The 17,976-nt window shown below is 52.5% G+C and overlaps 5 protein-coding genes across 5 annotated transcripts; 4 read left to right on the top strand and 1 right to left on the bottom strand.

Annotated features, from left to right (window-relative positions):
* Positions 1 to 578: 578 nt before the first annotated feature.
* CLUP02_17681 (uncharacterized protein) lies at positions 579 to 2,184 on the bottom strand (the record flags this gene model as incomplete). The annotated part of the gene is made up of 5 exons (XM_049296589.1): positions 579 to 1,039; positions 1,105 to 1,182; positions 1,371 to 1,605; positions 1,674 to 1,891; positions 1,941 to 2,184. The coding sequence occupies 5 exons, from the start codon at positions 2,182 to 2,184 to the stop codon at positions 579 to 581; spliced, it is 1,236 nt and encodes a 411-aa protein (XP_049137813.1).
* A 1,817-nt stretch (positions 2,185 to 4,001) lies between these two features.
* CLUP02_17680 (acyl transferase) lies at positions 4,002 to 10,313 on the top strand (the record flags this gene model as incomplete). Its single annotated transcript, XM_049296588.1, has 1 exon — positions 4,002 to 10,313. One exon carries the CDS (start codon positions 4,002 to 4,004, stop codon positions 10,311 to 10,313), a length of 6,312 nt encoding a protein of 2,103 aa, XP_049137812.1.
* A 299-nt stretch (positions 10,314 to 10,612) lies between these two features.
* On the top strand, positions 10,613 to 13,670 carry CLUP02_17679 (guanine deaminase; the record flags this gene model as incomplete). Its single annotated transcript, XM_049296587.1, has 8 exons — positions 10,613 to 10,625; positions 10,682 to 10,866; positions 10,919 to 11,131; positions 11,196 to 11,242; positions 11,333 to 11,743; positions 11,832 to 11,988; positions 12,061 to 12,400; positions 12,517 to 13,670. The coding sequence occupies 8 exons, from the start codon at positions 10,613 to 10,615 to the stop codon at positions 13,668 to 13,670; spliced, it is 2,520 nt and encodes an 839-aa protein (XP_049137811.1).
* A 33-nt stretch (positions 13,671 to 13,703) lies between these two features.
* On the top strand, positions 13,704 to 13,997 carry CLUP02_17678 (uncharacterized protein; the record flags this gene model as incomplete). The annotated part of the gene is made up of 2 exons (XM_049296586.1): positions 13,704 to 13,722; positions 13,798 to 13,997. 2 exons carry the CDS (start codon positions 13,704 to 13,706, stop codon positions 13,995 to 13,997), a joined length of 219 nt encoding a protein of 72 aa, XP_049137810.1.
* A 242-nt stretch (positions 13,998 to 14,239) lies between these two features.
* CLUP02_17677 (uncharacterized protein) lies at positions 14,240 to 16,081 on the top strand (the record flags this gene model as incomplete). Its single annotated transcript, XM_049296585.1, has 1 exon — positions 14,240 to 16,081. One exon carries the CDS (start codon positions 14,240 to 14,242, stop codon positions 16,079 to 16,081), a length of 1,842 nt encoding a protein of 613 aa, XP_049137809.1.
* Positions 16,082 to 17,976: the final 1,895 nt, after the last annotated feature.

Genomic DNA, 17,976 nt, shown 5'->3' with positions numbered 1-17,976 from the left:
TTTCCCGAGCTGCCGGAATGTTGAATTCGGGCTAGTGGCCGCCGTACCTGCCCCTCGAGTCCTCGACTCTACTTAGCGCCTGCAGCAAACGTCTAGCCCTTCGCGAGGCTCTGGGTGTTGGTGATCTTAGTCTGAGACCTCCCAAGCTTCACCTCACCTTTGGCCTTGAGATGTACCCGTTCCGATGACCCTTAACTCTGATTGTGCCTCTATCAGCTCACCCTTATCGCTGCATTCCTGTTGGCTACAGTCTCTTGCGACGTTCAAAGACTACCCACACACTTCCCTTTGGAGGGGGAGAGAGCTGGAAGCTTGTTGGAGCTTTGATGCTTGGCGGGGTGTTGATACCGATGCCGATAAGAGATACGGATAGAGCTACGGCTCTTCCCAACGGCCAACGACACACACACACACACACACATATAGCTCTGATGTGAAAAGTGTCATCAACAGCATGGCTTTTGTATACGTGTACAAATTCAGTACGACTGCGGCAAGCTGTGGGAAAGTGGTGCCATGATAAGATATCTTCTGCTCCGTCACCCAACGGGGATCCGGAAAGTAACAGCCGCAACTCCTCAGCAACAAGCCAAAAAAAGCCTCCATGTTGCAAGCAGAAGGCCATGGAAGAGTGGAAGGGGAAATGGGAAATGGAGGGCGAGGAGGGGCAAAAGTGGTCTCTGCTCCAGGAACCCGCCACGGTCCGATGGGGGTGTAATGTAGCGATACCTCCTTGGCGACTGGAGTTGTACTCCGTATACAGTAGACGACGGATTAACCCAAGCTTTTCCTGTCGAGGCTCGAATCTGCTGTTCGAGGGGCAGAAGGGGCTTGGTTTGCCTCAACTCCAGCCCTGGCCAGGCCCAGGAGGACCTAATCAGTTCGAAGTTGACTAAGCTCTTGCTGACCTTTCGGTTGCGTACGACGGGTTGCTCCAGTTCTTCAGTAGACGAGCCACGAAAGGTGGGTGAAGATGCCCAGTTGACGGAAGCCTCAGTCAACAAGCCATTGTGATGCGCAACAAACCACAAAGTGCGACCTGTGTCTGATCGCTCATCACCAGGAGCATTCTTCAACCACTCAACTCAGCTCGCCCGAGCCAACCGAGAGACGTCGATGAACAATCGGAGACCGAGTGAATGAGCTCGGTGCAACACTTGTCGATATTCGAGGATTCCAGCCCTGTGCCTCATCAGTTCATGCTTAAAAGCCTGGGCTTGGCTGGGCAGCGGGCAAGCAGTATGTCTTACCGAGACGGTGCCTAGGTACAAATCTCATCGCTATTCGTTACCCCTCCACGCATGGCAAGGGAAGATACACAGGGCATTGTGGTACGCAGATGCTAGAGCTTGCATTCCTGGACGACCGACCGCCCGCCCGCGTGGGCGGCGTGGCATGGCAAAGAGATAGCTCCCGCCTCAGCAAGCCGGAGCTGCGAGTGCGGTGTGGCGGCTGGTATCGGTACATCAAACATGTACATGCCGTTCTCCCTGCCGGATCCTCGTCCTCAGGGTCCCGCGCATTTCCCATCCTCCCCAGCATCGAGCCCCAGGCGTGGGGTGAAAGCGGTGGGGAGAAGGAGACGGCAGAATATCGGATACGACGCTAGAGATGCTGACCGCCTTTCAACCGGCCAGGGAGTTGCGGGAACGTAACGGGGGGCCCGGGAGTACATTGTACTTGGTGGGATCCCGCATATCAGGATCTTTTAGGGTCCAAGTCGAAGTGGGCGACACCTTTTTTCGCAACTCCCGGTCAGCGAGGCGAGTCGATACAAGGAAGAGGCGAGGTTGGAAAACTTCTTTTCCTTTCCTTGCAAGAGCTGCTCTGAGAGGCAACTCGGCATCGAGCGATGTCGCGCAGCAGAACCCGAGATGGCCCGCGACGGCGCCTTAGTTTTGGGCTCGTTATCGTCCGTTTGTTGCATCCGGGGTAGCAACTCGGCATCTTATCGGCGTGCGCGACAAGTGCGATTCGCCTAGCATCAGCACTGATGTTGAAAAGTATGGTGCAAGTCCAGGCCCAAGAGCCGAAATGATGCCATTTGGCCGAGGATTCGTGCGTCCATTGATCCAGCACCTTGAAAAAGAGACGAGACCGGTCCGATGAGCTAAGAGTTGGCGGCAAAGATCCGGAGGCAAGATTGTGTAGACACGATCCGTTGTGGTTGCGGCGTTCCGCCATCATCCAAGTGTGGCTTGGGAGATAAACTTGGGAAGAGGATGCTTGGATGAGTGGGAGAGAGGTTGAAGGAGGTTCGAGGGCATGTACCGGTACATTGGCGCCCGTTCTCCAACAGCGGAACCCTTGCGGATCACTCGGGCTGCATGAAGTCAAGGGTGGAGCTGGAGGGGTGGATTGGGGTGTACGACCATCCCCAACAGAACTAAAAAATTTGGCGAGACATTGAGATTTGAGACTTTTGGAGAGATGCAAAGGCAGAAAAAGAGACGGGAGAGACGATGCTCCATACGAATGCCTACAGTACCTACCTCATACACACAGACAATTGGATTGATTAGCATTGACACACGTACCCGTAGCAATTGGTCACTTGGCCGCGCGACCAGGCAGGCACTGCTTGACGCCAGCAAACGGCCAACTGCCACCTCCCCTGTTCTTTCCGCTCTTGAATCCTGAGAGCTGTGGTGCCTCTTGCCTTGAGCCGGGAAAAGGTACAAAGTACGGAGTACGGAGTACAGGTAATGAGTAAGGTACTTTCCACCCGTCAACCCGTACCTGCCTTGCAAGCGCAGTGGAAGTGAAGCAGATGGGGATGGGGCCTACCTAAGCGTGGCAGGTACGCAGTACCTACTCAAGATGCGGTCCAACGTGCCTTTCCTCCGTCAGCCCGAACCAACTGGATTCATTCCAATCCAATGTCCCAAAATGACCCCGGCCTATTTTTTTCTAATCGTTGAGTTCCATCTCGTCTTCTCTGCGTATCGGGGCCATGTACCTGTCCCTGTCCTGGGTACATCCCCTTTTTACCCCTCGTAGACACACCAAAGTGACCCAAACTGGGCCAGATACCTCCAATTACGTTGGTGGGATTGACCTCACTCTCACGAAAAGAAAAACAGAAAAAAGGGTCGAGAAGCAGGCGGTACTTCGTACGGATACTTGGCTCAAAGGTTGGATCCATCAAATTCATCATCCACTTGAACATCCACACACCGCACACCAAAGTCCATCTACCTACACACCACACCCGCCATGCTTCTCTGAGTCTCCCTCCTCAATGATGGCGTGAAAGTACCAAGTCCCGGTTCTCAATCCCACAATCCCAATCAATCCATGTCCACTTATTGAGACAGACCCGGGAAGACAGGCACACACACACACACACGCACACACAGACGCTCCTCACTCAACTCAACTCAACTCAACTCCCACTCCCCCAAGAAAGTCAGCAGGGACCCAGACCAGACCCGGGCCGCAGTAGAAAAAAAAGTCCAAAGGGATACACTTCAATTGCCTCGCCTTCCCATCATAACCTCGTCCAAGAACTCTCCCAACCTTCCCTTGCTCACCATCCCACTCTTCTTTAAGCTGCCATCTGCCACTCTCTTGCTCTTCCCTCCCACAACTCCACGTCAAGGACAGAACTTGCAGGCAGTCTTCTCGTTTCTTTTTCTTGTCCTTTATAGACCACCAATTGCTCTCGGATAATAGGAGAGAAAGCTCTAGACGACCACCCACGCTCAATACCTAAAGACACGACATTACTGCCGCACACTTCCTCCCTCTTCCCCCGCCATACCGGAGCATCTTGAACTAGCTGCCTCCTGCTCTTTGCTGAGTTTACGGAGTCACAAACAAGGTAAGCCATCTTACTGTTTTCCCCATCTCCTGCTGGAGAAACATCTCTGGATCGGCAGGGGAAAGAGGCGGTAAAAAAACAAGCACTCCTCGGCTAACAAACGTGGCGAGCAAAGCTCCATTCATAGCACGAAAAAACTTCACACCCATTCTTGATACCCCCAAAAACCGTCATCACCATGTACGGCACTGGAACAGGCCCTCAAACGGGCGTTTCTACCCCTCGATCCAACGCTTCTCTGCGACCTCTCACTCTCCGCCACGGTTCTCTCGAGACCTCCCTCCTCGTACCGACCGCCCTGCACTTCCACGCCTCTCAATTGAAGGACCGCTTCAATGCCACTCTCCCCACCGCCACAGATGAGCTTGCTCAGGATGACGAGCCTTCATCCGTTGCAGAGCTGGTCGCAAGATACATGGGCTTCGTCGCCGACGAGGTCGAGAAGGGCGAGGATGACGAGTCAGGCTCTTACGAGGAGGTTCTGAAGCTCGTCCTTAACGAGTTCGAGCGCGGCTACCTCCAAGGCAACGAGGTTCACGCCCTCGCTGCCACGCTGCCCGGCATTGACGCCAAGAAGTTGGTCGTCATCCGCAGCTACTACCAAGCCAGACAGACCACTGGTCGCTCCATCAAGGCCTACGGATCTGCGCTCTTCCGCGCATCCGATGATGGCTCCGCCGATATCTACACCATTTTCGGCGGTCAGGGCAACATCGAGGAGTACTTCGAGGAGTTGCGCGAGATCTACAAGACCTACAACCCCTTCGTCGGCGAGCTTATTTTGAACGCTGCCGAGCTCCTTCAGAACCTGTCCAAGCACCCCGAGGCTGAGAAGCTTTACCCCAAGGGCTTGGATATCATGAGATGGCTTGAGAGCGAGGACGCGACCCCCGATGTCGACTACCTCATCTCAGCGCCCGTCAGCTTCCCCTTGATTGGTCTCGTTCAGCTTGCGCACTACGAGGTCACTTGCAAGGTGTTGGGTGTTCACCCTGGTCTGCTCCGCGACCAGATCAGTGGTACGACTGGTCACTCCCAGGGCATTGTGCTCGCTGCCATCACTGCCGCTGCCGAGTCCTGGGAGTCATGGAAGGAGCTTGCCCCTTCTGCGCTCACCATTCTCTTCTGGATCGGTGCCCGCAGCCAGCAGGTGTTCCCCCGCACCTCGTTGACGCCCACCATGCTGAGAGAGTCGGCCGACAACGGCGAGGGTACCCCCACACCCATGCTTAGCATCAGAGACCTCTCTCAGGCTGAGGTCCAGAAGCACATTGATGCAACCAACAAGTACCTGCCCGCCGATCGCCATATCTCCATCTCCCTGATCAACAGCCCGCGCAACCTGGTTGTCACGGGTCCTCCCATTTCCTTGTACGGTCTCAACGCGCAGCTTCGCAAGGTCAAGGCTCCCACGGGCCTGGACCAGAACCGTATCCCCCACACCCAGCGAAAGCTCCGCTTCGTTCACCGCTTCCTGCCCATCACTGCACCCTTCCACAGCAAGTATCTTGCTGAGGCGACGGAGCTCATTGACGAGGACTTGAAGAACATCAAGATCCCCTCCAAGTCTCTGGGCACTGCGGTCTTCGACACCAACACTGGCAAGGATCTCCGTGAGGCCGGCGACAGCAACATTGTCCCTACCCTCATTCGTCTCATCACCAGAGACCCCGTCAACTGGGAGAAGGCCACCGTCTTCCCTCAGGCCACCCACGTCCTTGACTTTGGTCCTGGCGGTATTTCTGGTCTTGGTGTTCTCACCAGCCGAAACAAGGAGGGTACTGGTGTTCGCGTTATCCTCGCTGGCTCCGTTGATGGCTCCATCACGGAGGTCGGCTACAAGCCCGAGCTCTTTGACCGTGACGAGGAGCACGCGGTCAGATACGCTGTGGACTGGGTTAAGGAGTTCGGTCCTCGCTTGGTCACCACATCTAACGGCGATACCTACGTCGATACTAAGATGAGCAGACTTTTGGGTCTTCCTCCCATCGTCGTCGCTGGTATGACTCCTTGCACGGTCCCCTGGGACTTCGTCGCTGCCACCATGAACGCTGGCTACCACATCGAGTTGGCCGGTGGTGGCTACTTCGACCCCAACATGATGACCGCCGCTTTGCGAAAGATTGAGGGTGCCATCCCGGCTGGACGTGGTATCGGTGTCAACTTGATCTACGTCAACCCCCGTGCCATGCAATGGCAAATCCCCATGCTCGGGAGACTCAGAGCTGAGGGTGTTCCCATTGAGGGCCTGACCATCGGCGCTGGTGTTCCTTCCGTCGAGGTTGCCCAGGAGTACATCGACACCTTGGGTCTCAAGCACATCAGCTTCAAGCCCGGCTCCGTCGACGCTATCCAAGCTGTCATCAACATCGCCAAGGCCAACCCAACCTTCCCCGTGCTCTTGCAGTGGACTGGTGGTCGTGGAGGTGGTCACCACTCTTACGAGGATTTCCACCAGCCTATTCTCACCATGTACCCTCGCATTCGTCGCCAGGAGAACATCATCCTGGTTGCTGGCAGTGGTTTCGGTGGTGCCGAGGATACCTACCCGTACCTCACTGGTGAATGGTCCAAGAGCTACGGCTACCCTCCCATGCCCTTCGACGGTACTCTCTTCGGTAGTCGCATGATGGTCGCCAAGGAGGCCAAGACTAGCCCTGCTGCCAAGCAGGCCATCATCGACGCCCCTGGTGTTGAAGACAGCGAGTGGGAGAAGTCCTACACTGGACCTACCGGTGGTGTCGTTACTGTTCTGTCTGAGATGGGCGAGCCTATTCACAAGCTTGCTACTCGTGGTGTCCTCTTCTGGGCTGAGATGGACAAGAAGATCTTCTCCCTCCCTAAGGAGAAGCGCGTCGCTGAGCTGAAGAAGAACCGCGACTACATTGTCAAGAAGCTCAACGACGACTTCCAGAAGGTTTGGTTCGGTCGCAACCGTGCTGGCCAGGCTGTCGATTTGGAGGACATGACCTACGGCGAGGTTGTCCGCCGCATGGTTGACTTGCTTTACATCCGTCACGAGCAGCGCTGGATCGACCCCACCTTCATCAGACTCACTGGTGACTTCATCCGCCGTGTTGAGGAGCGCTTCACCTCCAAGCCTGGCCAGGTCGCTCAGCTGCAGGACTTCAAGGACCTCCAGACTCCTTACGAGACTGTTGAGAAGATTCTCTCGCACTACCCTGACGCCGAGACTCAGCTCATCAACGCCCAGGATGTCCAGCACTTCTTGATGCTCTGCCTCCGTCCCATTCAGAAGCCTGTCACGTTCATCCCTACCCTGGATGAGAACTTTGACTTCTACTTCAAGAAGGACTCCCTCTGGCAGTCTGAGGACCTCGGCGCCGTCATTGGCCAGGATGTTGGACGTACCTGCATTCTCCAGGGACCTACTGCTGTCAAGTTCTCCAAGGTCATTGACGAGCCCATCAAGGACATCCTTGATGGAATTCACAAGACGCACGTTGAGTACTTGACCAGAGACCTTTACAAGGGCGAGAAGAAGGCCATTCCTACCATTGAGTACTTTGGTGGCAAGCTCATCGAGACTGAGATCCCTGTCGAGGATGTCGATGGCCTCACCGTCTCCTACGATGATGCCCACAAGAACACCTACCGCCTCTCCACCTCGCCTTCCGCGACCCTTCCTAGCCTCGATGCATGGCTGGCCCTGCTTGCCGGTCCCGATCGCAGCTGGCGCCACGCTCTTTTGACCTCTGAGGTTGTTGTTCAGGGCCAAAAGTTCCAGACCAACCCTCTCAAGCGTATCTTCGCACCCACCCGCGGTCTCTTCGTTGAGATCCACAACCCCAAGGATGCGAAGAACACCAAGATCATTGTCAAGGAGCAGCCTCGCCACAACCAGTACGTTGATGTCATCGAGGTCAAGCTGGAGGGCAAGAACGAGATCGTTGTCAACATGATCAAGGACACCACTGCTCTTGGCAAGCCTGTTGCTCTGCCTCTCAAGTTCACCTACCACCCTGAGGCCGGTTACGCCCCGATCCACGAAGTCATGGAGGGTCGCAACGACCGCATCAAGGAATTCTACTGGCGTGCGTGGTTCGGTGACGAGACCTTCAACCTCGATGCCGATGTTAGCAGTAAGTTCGACGGTGGCAAGGCCACCATCACCGGTGAGAGCATCAACGACTTCATCCACGCCGTTGGCAACACTGGCGAGGCCTTCGTTGAGCGTCCCGGCAAGACTGTTTACGCTCCCATGGATTTCGCCATCGTCGTTGGCTGGAAGGCCATCACCAAGCCCATCTTCCCTCGCACCATTGACGGTGACCTGCTCAAGCTTGTTCACTTGTCCAATGAGTTCCGCATGAAGCCTGGTGCTGAGCCTCTTAAGAAGGGCGATGAGGTCTCCACCACCGCTCAGATCAACGCCGTCATCAACCAGGAGTCTGGTAAGATGGTTGAGGTCTGCGGTACCATCTACCGCGATGGTGAGGCTGTCATGGACGTCACCTCCCAGTTCCTGTACCGCGGTGCTTACACCGACTACGAGAACACCTTCCAGCGCAAGATGGAGACGCCCATCCAGCTTCACTTGGCCACCAGCAAGGACGTTGCTGTTCTTAAGTCGAAGCAGTGGTTCAACACTGATGACCTGCCCCGCGACCTCGACCTCCTCGGACAGACGCTTACCTTCCGTCTTCAGAGCTTCTACCGCTACAAGACCAAGACGATGTACAGCAGCGTCTCCACTCAGGGCCAGGTTCTTCTTGAGCTCCCCACCAAGGAGATCATCCAGGTCGCCAGCGTTGATTACGAGGCCGGCCAGTCCAACGGCAACCCCGTTGTTGACTACCTCGAGCGCACTGGTGCCCCTCTCGACCAGCCCCTCCACTTTGAGAACCCCATCCCTCTCAGCGGTCGTACCCCTCTGCAGCTTCGCGCCCCTGCCACTAACGAGAACTACGCTCGTGTCTCCGGTGACTACAACCCCATTCACGTTTCTCGCGTGTTTGCCAACTACGCTGCCCTCCCCGGCACCATTACTCACGGCATGTACTCCAGCGCTGCCGTCCGTAGCTTGGTTGAAACCTGGGCTGCTGAGAACAACATTGGTCGTGTCCGCAGCTTCCACGCTTCTCTGGTTGGCATGGTCCTCCCCAACGACGACCTTCAGGTCAAGCTTCAGCACGTTGGTATGGTTTCTGGCCGCAAGATTATCAAGGTCGAGGCCAGCAACAAGGAGACTGAGGAGAAGGTTCTTCTCGGTGAGGCCGAGGTTGAGCAGCCTGTGACTGCCTACGTCTTCACCGGTCAAGGTTCCCAGGAGCAGGGCATGGGTATGGAGCTCTACGCTAGCAGTGACGTCGCCAAGGACGTCTGGGACCGTGCCGACAAGTACCTCCTGGACAACTACGGCTTCTCCATCACCAACATTGTCAAGAACAACCCGAAGGAGCTTACCGTTTACTTCGGCGGCCCTCGCGGCAAGGCCATCCGCCAGAACTACATGGCCATGACCTTCGAGACCGTTGCCGCCGATGGAAGCATCAAGTCTGAGCGCATCTTCAAGGAGATTGACGAGAAGACCACCTCTTACACCTACCGCTCGCCCACTGGCCTGCTGTCCGCCACTCAGTTCACTCAGCCTGCCCTTACCCTCATGGAGAAGGCTAGCTTTGAGGACATGAAGTCAAAGGGTCTTGTTCCCCGTGACTGCACTTTCGCCGGTCACTCCCTGGGTGAGTACTCTGCCCTCGCCGCCTTGGCCGAGGTCATGCCCATTGAGAGTTTGGTGTCGGTCGTCTTCTACCGTGGCTTGACCATGCAAGTCGCTGTCGAGCGTGACGCCGCTGGCCGATCCAACTACTCCATGTGCGCCATCAACCCGAGCAGAATCTCCAAGACTTTCAACGAGGAGGCTCTGCAGTTCGTTGTCGACTGCATCTCTGAGGAGACTGGCTGGCTCCTTGAGATTGTCAACTACAACATTGCCAACATGCAGTACGTGGCTGCTGGTGACCTGCGCGCGCTCGACACCCTCACTGGCGTCACCAACTTCCTCAAGCAACAGAAGATTGACATTGAGGAGATGCGTGGCAACATCGACGAGGCCAAGGGTGCTCTCAAGGAGATCATCAAGGGCAGCGCCGAGGCTACCCTCAAGAAGCCCACGCCCCTGGAGCTCCAGCGTGGCTTCGCGACGATTCCTCTCCGCGGTATCGATGTGCCTTTCCACTCGACCTTCCTGCGGTCTGGCGTCAAGCCTTTCAGATCGTTCCTTCTCAAGAAGATCAACAAGACGACGATCGACCCTGCCAAGCTTGTCGGCAAATACATCCCCAACGTGACAGCGAAGCCTTTCGCCATCACCAAGGAATACTTTGAGGATGTCTACAAGCTGACCAACTCGCCCAAGATTGCTCAAATCTTGGCGAACTGGGATCAGTACACCCAGGACGGCCCTGGCCCCAACGGAGTCAATGGCCTCGCTGGTGAGCACGAGGGCCCTGGTGCCGCAGCATAGGCTGTGTATGCGCACTTGACAGAAGGAGCAATCGGGCTACGGTATAACGAATGATAAAAAGAAGGAGGAGGGCATTGAATGACTCTAGACGGCGTAAGCGTTGTACCAATTAGGGATGTGGTTTCTTGATGACTGTTTTATCATGCTGCGTTTTAGAAAGCTTTGTGTTTGGTCATTACATGAAATGTTTGGGGCGTTCATTATTCTAGAGTTTTAATTGTGGCACAAGAAGAGAAATAGAGCAACCAAGGTTCAACAAGCTGTGTAAAGTTTCCGAGAGGCGTGTGATAAAATGTCCGATGGCATTGCTTTGTCTGACGGGCAAACAAGGCAGAGGGTGATACAATGACTGATGACTGGAAAGCTAGTGGCAGCTGGCAAGCACAGCAGCTATTTTGACAGCGGGGATCTACGAAGAGTGACTGCAGGGACCCGGAACACTGATGCTTCTCCCGACTGGCGCAGCATGCGGACGGAAGGGCGGGACGGGTTCGACTACCCGTCTCGAGGGGAAGATGAGAACATTATGACTTTGGGAAGAGTCGGAATGGCGGTGGAGGACCATGTGGTTTTGCGATAATCAGCCTATCCAAGAGTGTCCCAAGAGTAAGACATGGCCATGCCGTGCCGCCCTGACGAACAAAGGATGCTTATCAAACTTATCAGGCGGTGGCTTGAATAGATCGAGGCGTGACTTGGAAGGGCCGAGGAACGGGGGTGATGTGGATTGGAAGAGCTATGGTGGGAATGCTGGAGAGCTATCCGGATGGAGTCAAGCCGAGGGGGATGAGAGCTGCGGTCGGCCAGCGGCGAGCGCCGTACGACGTGCGGCCGGTGCGTTGCGAAGTGGGGGGCGGGGCGCGCATTGGTGGTGTTTGGCAGCAGTTTGGGGTCGCAGTTCCGCACCTCGAGAAGACTGGTATGCAATTGTAACCCAACAAATCCCAATTCTAGACTTTCGGACTAGGACAATTTTGTTCCTGTTGTTGGTTTAGGTAGTCACATCCAGCTACGCTCAGAGAGGAAAGCTTCTTTGCTTTGACACTTAGTCCCGTCGAGTCGGGCCCATCCCCTGTCAATCAGTCCGTCTCCGTATTCCGCGTCTTATCTCTTGGAGGGGTAAATTGGGGGGTGGCATCCTGGGGAGACCCGAACGTGGAAGGAGACGGCCGCCGGGCGAACTACGTTTACCTTGACCTTGACAAAAAGGACGAAGCACATGCTTTCTTTGGCTTCGCGTCATCTGTTGCACCGCATATATCTACCGTGTCCCCCTTCTTTTCCTTTTCTTTTCCCTTCGCTTTGCTTTTGCGTTTGAAGAGAGGGGTTTTGGGAAATTTGAACCGAAGAGACGATACCCATCTTTCACCTTTTCTGCCTTACCTCACTTACCTCATCCTCTCCGTACCACCTTTTGCAACGTTCATCCCGTGACTGCTGTCATTTGAGGGCATTGACCCAGCAATTGCCATTCCGGTCCATCGTTCTGTGGTATCCTCGGTGAGAGGGAATTCTCAGCATTAGCGATCACCTGCGCCTTTTGAAGCACACGGGGAATTGGAAACAAAGAAGACGGAGAGAGCAACGTGGTGGGGATTTTCGTTTCAACCGCCGCCGACTCTGCCGACGACAACCGAAGACAGAGTATCCCGACGTCACGGCCACCTGCGATATAGTCTACCACCGAACCTTCATTTGGACACTTTTCTTTAGAGAGTCTCAATATCGACTCTGGTCAAGCCAGTAGACGAATAGCAATAGCATAATGGGCGACATGATCAGGGACCTACCGCCCGCCGCCGCCGGCGCAACATCAACCGAAACTCACACTCCCACGCAAGCGCAACCGCAGCCGCGCAATAAGCTCTTCCTCGGCTCCTTCATCCACTCAAAGACAAAGGAGCAGCTCGAGTACCTCCACGGTGCGGCCGTCTGCGTCGATGCCGCGGGAACGATTGTTGCTGTGGAAGCGGAGTGCGGTTTGAAGAAGGCCGAGGCGGAGGTTCTGCCGCGCTTGGGGTGGGCAGCTGGCGATGTCGAGGTTTGTGTTGGCAAGGAGGGGCAGTTTTTCTTTCCTGGGTTCATTGGTATGTTCAGACCCCTTCTTTCTCTTCGTGCGCCCGGGATAATGATCATCTGTCTCGGGATGCTCTCCCGCCCGTAGTGAGACATCGTACCCAGAGCTAACCAGCCCCACCACCAGATACCCACGTCCACGCATCACAATACCCCAACGTCGGCATCTTTGGCAAATCAACCCTCCTCGACTGGCTAAACACCTACACCTTCCCCCTCGAATCCTCCCTCGCCGACCAGAAAAAGGCAAAACGCGTCTACACGGCCTGCGTGAAACGCACCCTCGCCCACGGCACCACCACCTCGGCATACTACGCCACAATCGACGTCGCCGCAACGAACCTCCTCGCCGACATCTGCCTCGCCCTCGGCCAGCGGGCGTTCGTCGGGCGGGTATGCATGGACCGCGAAGGGTTGTGCCCGGACTACTACAAGGACGAGTCCGCGGCCGACTCGCTGCGCAAGACGAGGGAGAGCGTGGAGCATATCCGGCGCATCGACCCGGGCTTTGAGCTCGTCGCGCCGGTGCTGACGCCGCGGTTCGCGCCGGCTTGTTCGGGGGAGGCGATGAGGGGACTGGCGGGGTTGCAGCGGGAGTTGGATGTGCTCGCGCAGACGCATATTTCGGAGAATGAGGGGGAGATTGAGCTTGTGAAGGAGTTGTTCCCCGAGGCGGAGAGTTATACGGATGTGTATGACAGCCATGGGCTGTTGGGGGAGAGGATGGTGCTCGCGCACGCGATTCATTTGTCGGAGAAGGAGGCGGATACGATTGCGGAGCGGGGCGCGAAGGTGTCGCATTGTCCGTGTAGTAACAGCTCCATCACGAGCGGTGCGGCGAGGGTGAGGTGGTTGTGGGATAAGGGGATCGATGTCGGGTTGGGGACGGATATGAGCGGCGGGTATAGTCCTAGTATACTCGAGGCGGCGAGGCAGGCTGCGTTGGTGTCGAGGCATGTTGCGATGGGGCTGAAGGGGGAGGAGAAGGAGAGGGCTAAGTTGACGGTTGAGGAGGTGCTGTATCTCGGTACGAAGGGCGGTGCCAAAGTTGTTGGCTTGGGCGGGAAGGTTGGCGGGTTTGAGGTTGGTTTGCAGTGGGATGCGCAGCTTATTGGGTTGCCTGTTGTCGATGAGGATGGGGAGCAGGAGGAGGATGGGAATGTTGATGTGTTTGGGTGGGAGAGCTGGGAGAATCGGGTTGCGAAGTGGGTGTTTAATGGGGATGATCGGAATACCAAGATGGTTTGGGTCAAGGGGCGGATGGTGCATTCGAGGAAGTAGATGACCAAAGAGTTGTTACGGTAGAAGGGAGGCATGAGATACATGGCGTTTGGTTAGTAACTTATTTGCTGGCTGGGTTGATATCACTGGGAGTATTGGACTACCTTAGATGTATAATGAAGCTCAGAGCTGCTCATCGAAATCTCCAATCACGAGTCTCTCGTTGTGAAAATTGCAGTGCAACTCACCTCGTCCAATCCGGCAATGCATGAGCAACTTGAACTTGATTGGGCGTGTCTGAATGCGCGGCAGATCACGAGGGAGGCGCGGTTCCTCCAATGCAGTCGAACTTGCCATATCACAATCAGGCTGCGTCTCGCCAAGTAAACGCACCCAACCAACGCCCCTCCCAACTTCCCTGCCACGTCAATCTTCCCTTCTGCATCGTCTCGTTTTGCCTGTCTCTGGGTGCCTCATCGTCGTCTGTTGCCTCTTTGCTCAAATCCCTCAGCGTAAACCACACGGATCGACAACTCAGACGATCCTGGCAACCGACAACCTTTTGATTTTACCTTGCTCAAAAACTATCCTACCTCACCTACTGGGCTAGTCACCAGGAACGGCCCGCCATGTCCGGCCTCGAAGGCATCGCGGGCCTGAGCCTCGCCTGCAACGTCATGCAGCTCATCAGCTTCGGCCACGAGGCCATCTCGATGTGTCGACGGATCCACGAGAGCGGCTCCCCCGAACCCGGTCTCTCTGAACACGCCGAGAGTCTCAAAGCCGTGTGCGATGGTTTGGAGAAGTCCTTGGGTAAACGTCCGACGCCCGTTGCTACTGCTGCTCCCACTGCCGCTGCCACTAGAGCACCGACAATGGAGAAGCGACTTCTCGACCTTGCCGCCAAGTGTGTCAAAAATGCCAGAGATTTGGAGGAGGAGATGAAGTTTTTGTCTCCTAGTCAGCCAGGCAAACTTAGAGCGCTGGTCGCTGCGCCAAAGATACTGTGGCGGAAGAGGAGACTTGAGAGACTCAAAGGGAATCTGGATGACGCGCAGAAAGTCATGGACACGTCGATTCTCGAGCGTCTGTTCGCCAGAGTAGAAGCACTCTACCAAGCGAACAACAAGGGCTTTTCAGATCTGAGCCAAGAGCTCCAGCAATTCATCACAGACCATGCGGCTTCGAATAGCATCCTTCGAAATGCCATTGAGACACAAACGAAGGGAATTCAAGACCACGTCACCATGGAATCCTCGCAGACGCAGAACGAAATCAAGTCACACGTGTCCCTCAAGCTTTCTAATCATGAGATTTCTATCAAGAATCATGTTTTATCATCTGCCCAGGATGTCCAGGATACTTTTTCACAGAGGATGGCGTCCAGAGAGGACTCAAAGGCCAAAGAGCAGGCCTATCAGCAGCTTTTGAAAAGTCTAAAGTATCCTGGAATGAATGAACGAAGAAATCAGGTTTCGGAATCGCATCCAAGAACCTTTCGATGGATCTTCAGCGATTCGATGTATCTCAGCGACTCGGAGTCGGAGTATTCTACGGAAGGCAACTCTAGCGCATACAGCGATGAGCCCGTCAACGTCGAAACGTCTAGCATCAAGTCCAATGAGCCATCCGAATTATCGGAGGGTTCTGGCGGTGTCAGCTACTCCGTGCCTCGTCCCTGGGATAGCTTCGTCGACTGGTTGAAAGATGACACCCAGAAGACATACTGGATTAGTGGCAAACCAGGTTCGGGGAAAAGCACACTCATGAAATACATTGAAAAGAATAGTAGAACCATGGAATGCTGCAATTCAGCATCCCACTGTATTTCTCATTATCTGTGGAGACCTGGTACTCTTATGCAACAAAGTATCAAAGGCTTACTCTGCTCTCTGCTTCATCAAGTCCTGGCTCTTGGAAAGAGCCATGCAATGCAAGTCTTAGAGAGACAACCGAAAGCATCAACGAAGGATTCAGACACAGACTGGACTGCAAAAGAACTTGAGAAAACCCTTTTGGATTTAATACGAGAGTCACCCTGCAAATACGTGGTGCTTTTGGATGGCTTGGATGAAGTTGCTGATACACCGGACAACGGAGTTGACCGACTTCTGGGCCTCATTGACGAGCTTGTCTCCACAAATCAAGTCAAAGTCTGTCTTTCCAGCCGCCCTGAGCCAGCCTTGAAGCGCTTCCTTGAAAAATTTCCGATGCTCAAGATCCAGGATCTGACCAGTCGAGATATTCACTTGCTTGCGCGAGAACGCCTTGAGGCTATGGAAATTGACCTCGAATATGGTGGGACGGATGATTTATCCGGACTTATCTGTAAAAAAGCTGAAGGGGTCTTTGTCTGGGTCGTTCTTGTCTTGAACAGTCTCAAACGAGGTCTCGACAACTACGATGATGTGGACACTCTTTACAGTCGCGTGGAGTCCCTGCCCAAGGACCTGACGAAACTGTCGGATTAGAAGTCTAATTCGACCGCGGCGTACGGCCGACTGCGCAGGGGCTAATTAGGGGCCCTATTTACGATTATTATAGCTAGCCTAACCTACGGTTAGAACCTCCTTTTTATAACTACGTAGATATTTATATAGTTTAATTAATCTCTTCGTTAACTACGGTTCGAACTAACTACCTTATAATAGGGATACTAATACTAATTAGTAATTAAATTCTATTATCGTAAATTAGTAAAGTATTTTATTATATAAAAAAGACGACTTTTTAATACCGTACGGGATAGGAGATTCGTATTAATTAACTTTATAAAAGTAGACGAAAAAGGGGGCGATTCTCGAATACCGTACGGAATTAAGTAATCGTAGCCCTTTATTACTTACGAGAGGTCGACGTTTACTATATTAAAATACGTTAATTAATAGAACTACTTAAGTAACTAGCCTTTTACCGTCGCCCCGAGTAGCTTTTTTATTAAACGACTTTTTTATAGCCGGCCCGCGATTAAAAATTAACTAGTTAAATTAGTAAAAGGAAATACTTAAGCGATAATTACCTAACCGTAATTAAACTACGAAAAAGACTACTTAAAAAATATAAAATAGGGTACTAAGAGGCCGTAAAAGATAAGATTTTTAAAGTATCTAACCCTATTACGTATGAGCGATAAGTAGGTATTTTCGGTAAGTCTTTAAAATTTACGATTTTATAAAAAGGAGGGCTTAACTTCGTTAACTATACTTAACGGCTTATATAGTTCTTAATAGCCTACATAGCTCTTTTACGAGCCGCCCGGCGTTTATTTTTAACTATTTTTATAGAATACTACCCTAGAGGAGGTAGGTTAAGGAAAGAAGTTATTTAGAAATTATAGAGAGCACGAGGCTTAGGAGGCTAGAAATATATAAGATAATAGAAATTAGTAACTAATAAAAATCCTAAGACTAATTACTATATCTTCTTATAATAATATAAACGTTTATTATTACTATTATAAAAAGGAACTACTAAAACCTACCCTTTTATATTAAATAAAAAGGAAGATCTTAGTAAGTACGATAGCTAGTAATTTAGGAGGGTAGTAATAATTACTAAAAATAATAAAAACGAGAGTAGTAGCGAGATAGTAAGAGGAAGCGGGAATCTTTTAAACCTTAATAAATTCGTTAAGTAGTAAAAGTACGGATTTGCTATAACTAGCGCGTAGATTAAATATATCCCTATTAAAATTAAATACGTTAGTAACTATTAATATAAGTATAAGCTAAAGTACGACCCTTAGTAAGTTAGGGTAAGAAAAAAGAGGACGAAACCCGATCTTAAATAAAATCCTAATCCCTTATAAATAAGTAAATATTAACCCGGATTATTAGGGGACGTAGATATATAGAATCGCAGATTAGCTTAATAATAAGTAAATTAACGCGGTGTTAATCTATTTAACTAAGGTCTATAAGAAAAAGGGGCTATAGGGGTAACCCCTATTTTACGAGATCGTAAACGACCTTAATTATTAGCTAAACGAATAGTTTGCGAGCATAAGCTTAGGAATTATAAAAGTAGTTAATAAATTCTTTTACGGGCGAGGGGTATTATTAGCGTAATTATAATTACGAGAGCTATATAAAATACTAATAGCGATAATTATAGAAGAGGAATTTATGTTATAGAACTAAGTATAGGTCGATAGAGCGTATAATCGCTTTAACGAATTTAAAAAAAGAGTAAACAACTTAGATTTCCTTCTTATAATTACTAACGGAAATCTATTATTATAAAAGGATATACTGGGGCAAAATATAGTACTAGAAGTATAATAATTAATAATTCTACTTATTTCGATCTATAACTCGTTACCGCTATTAACGCAAAATTCGGCACCGATCGGCTAATAAAAAAAGAG

Source organism: Colletotrichum lupini, chromosome 10, assembly GCF_023278565.1.
Source record: "Colletotrichum lupini chromosome 10, complete sequence".
NCBI classification, from domain to species: Eukaryota; Fungi; Ascomycota; class Sordariomycetes; order Glomerellales; family Glomerellaceae; genus Colletotrichum; species Colletotrichum lupini.
This window is presented reverse-complemented; position numbering and strand designations above follow the sequence as displayed.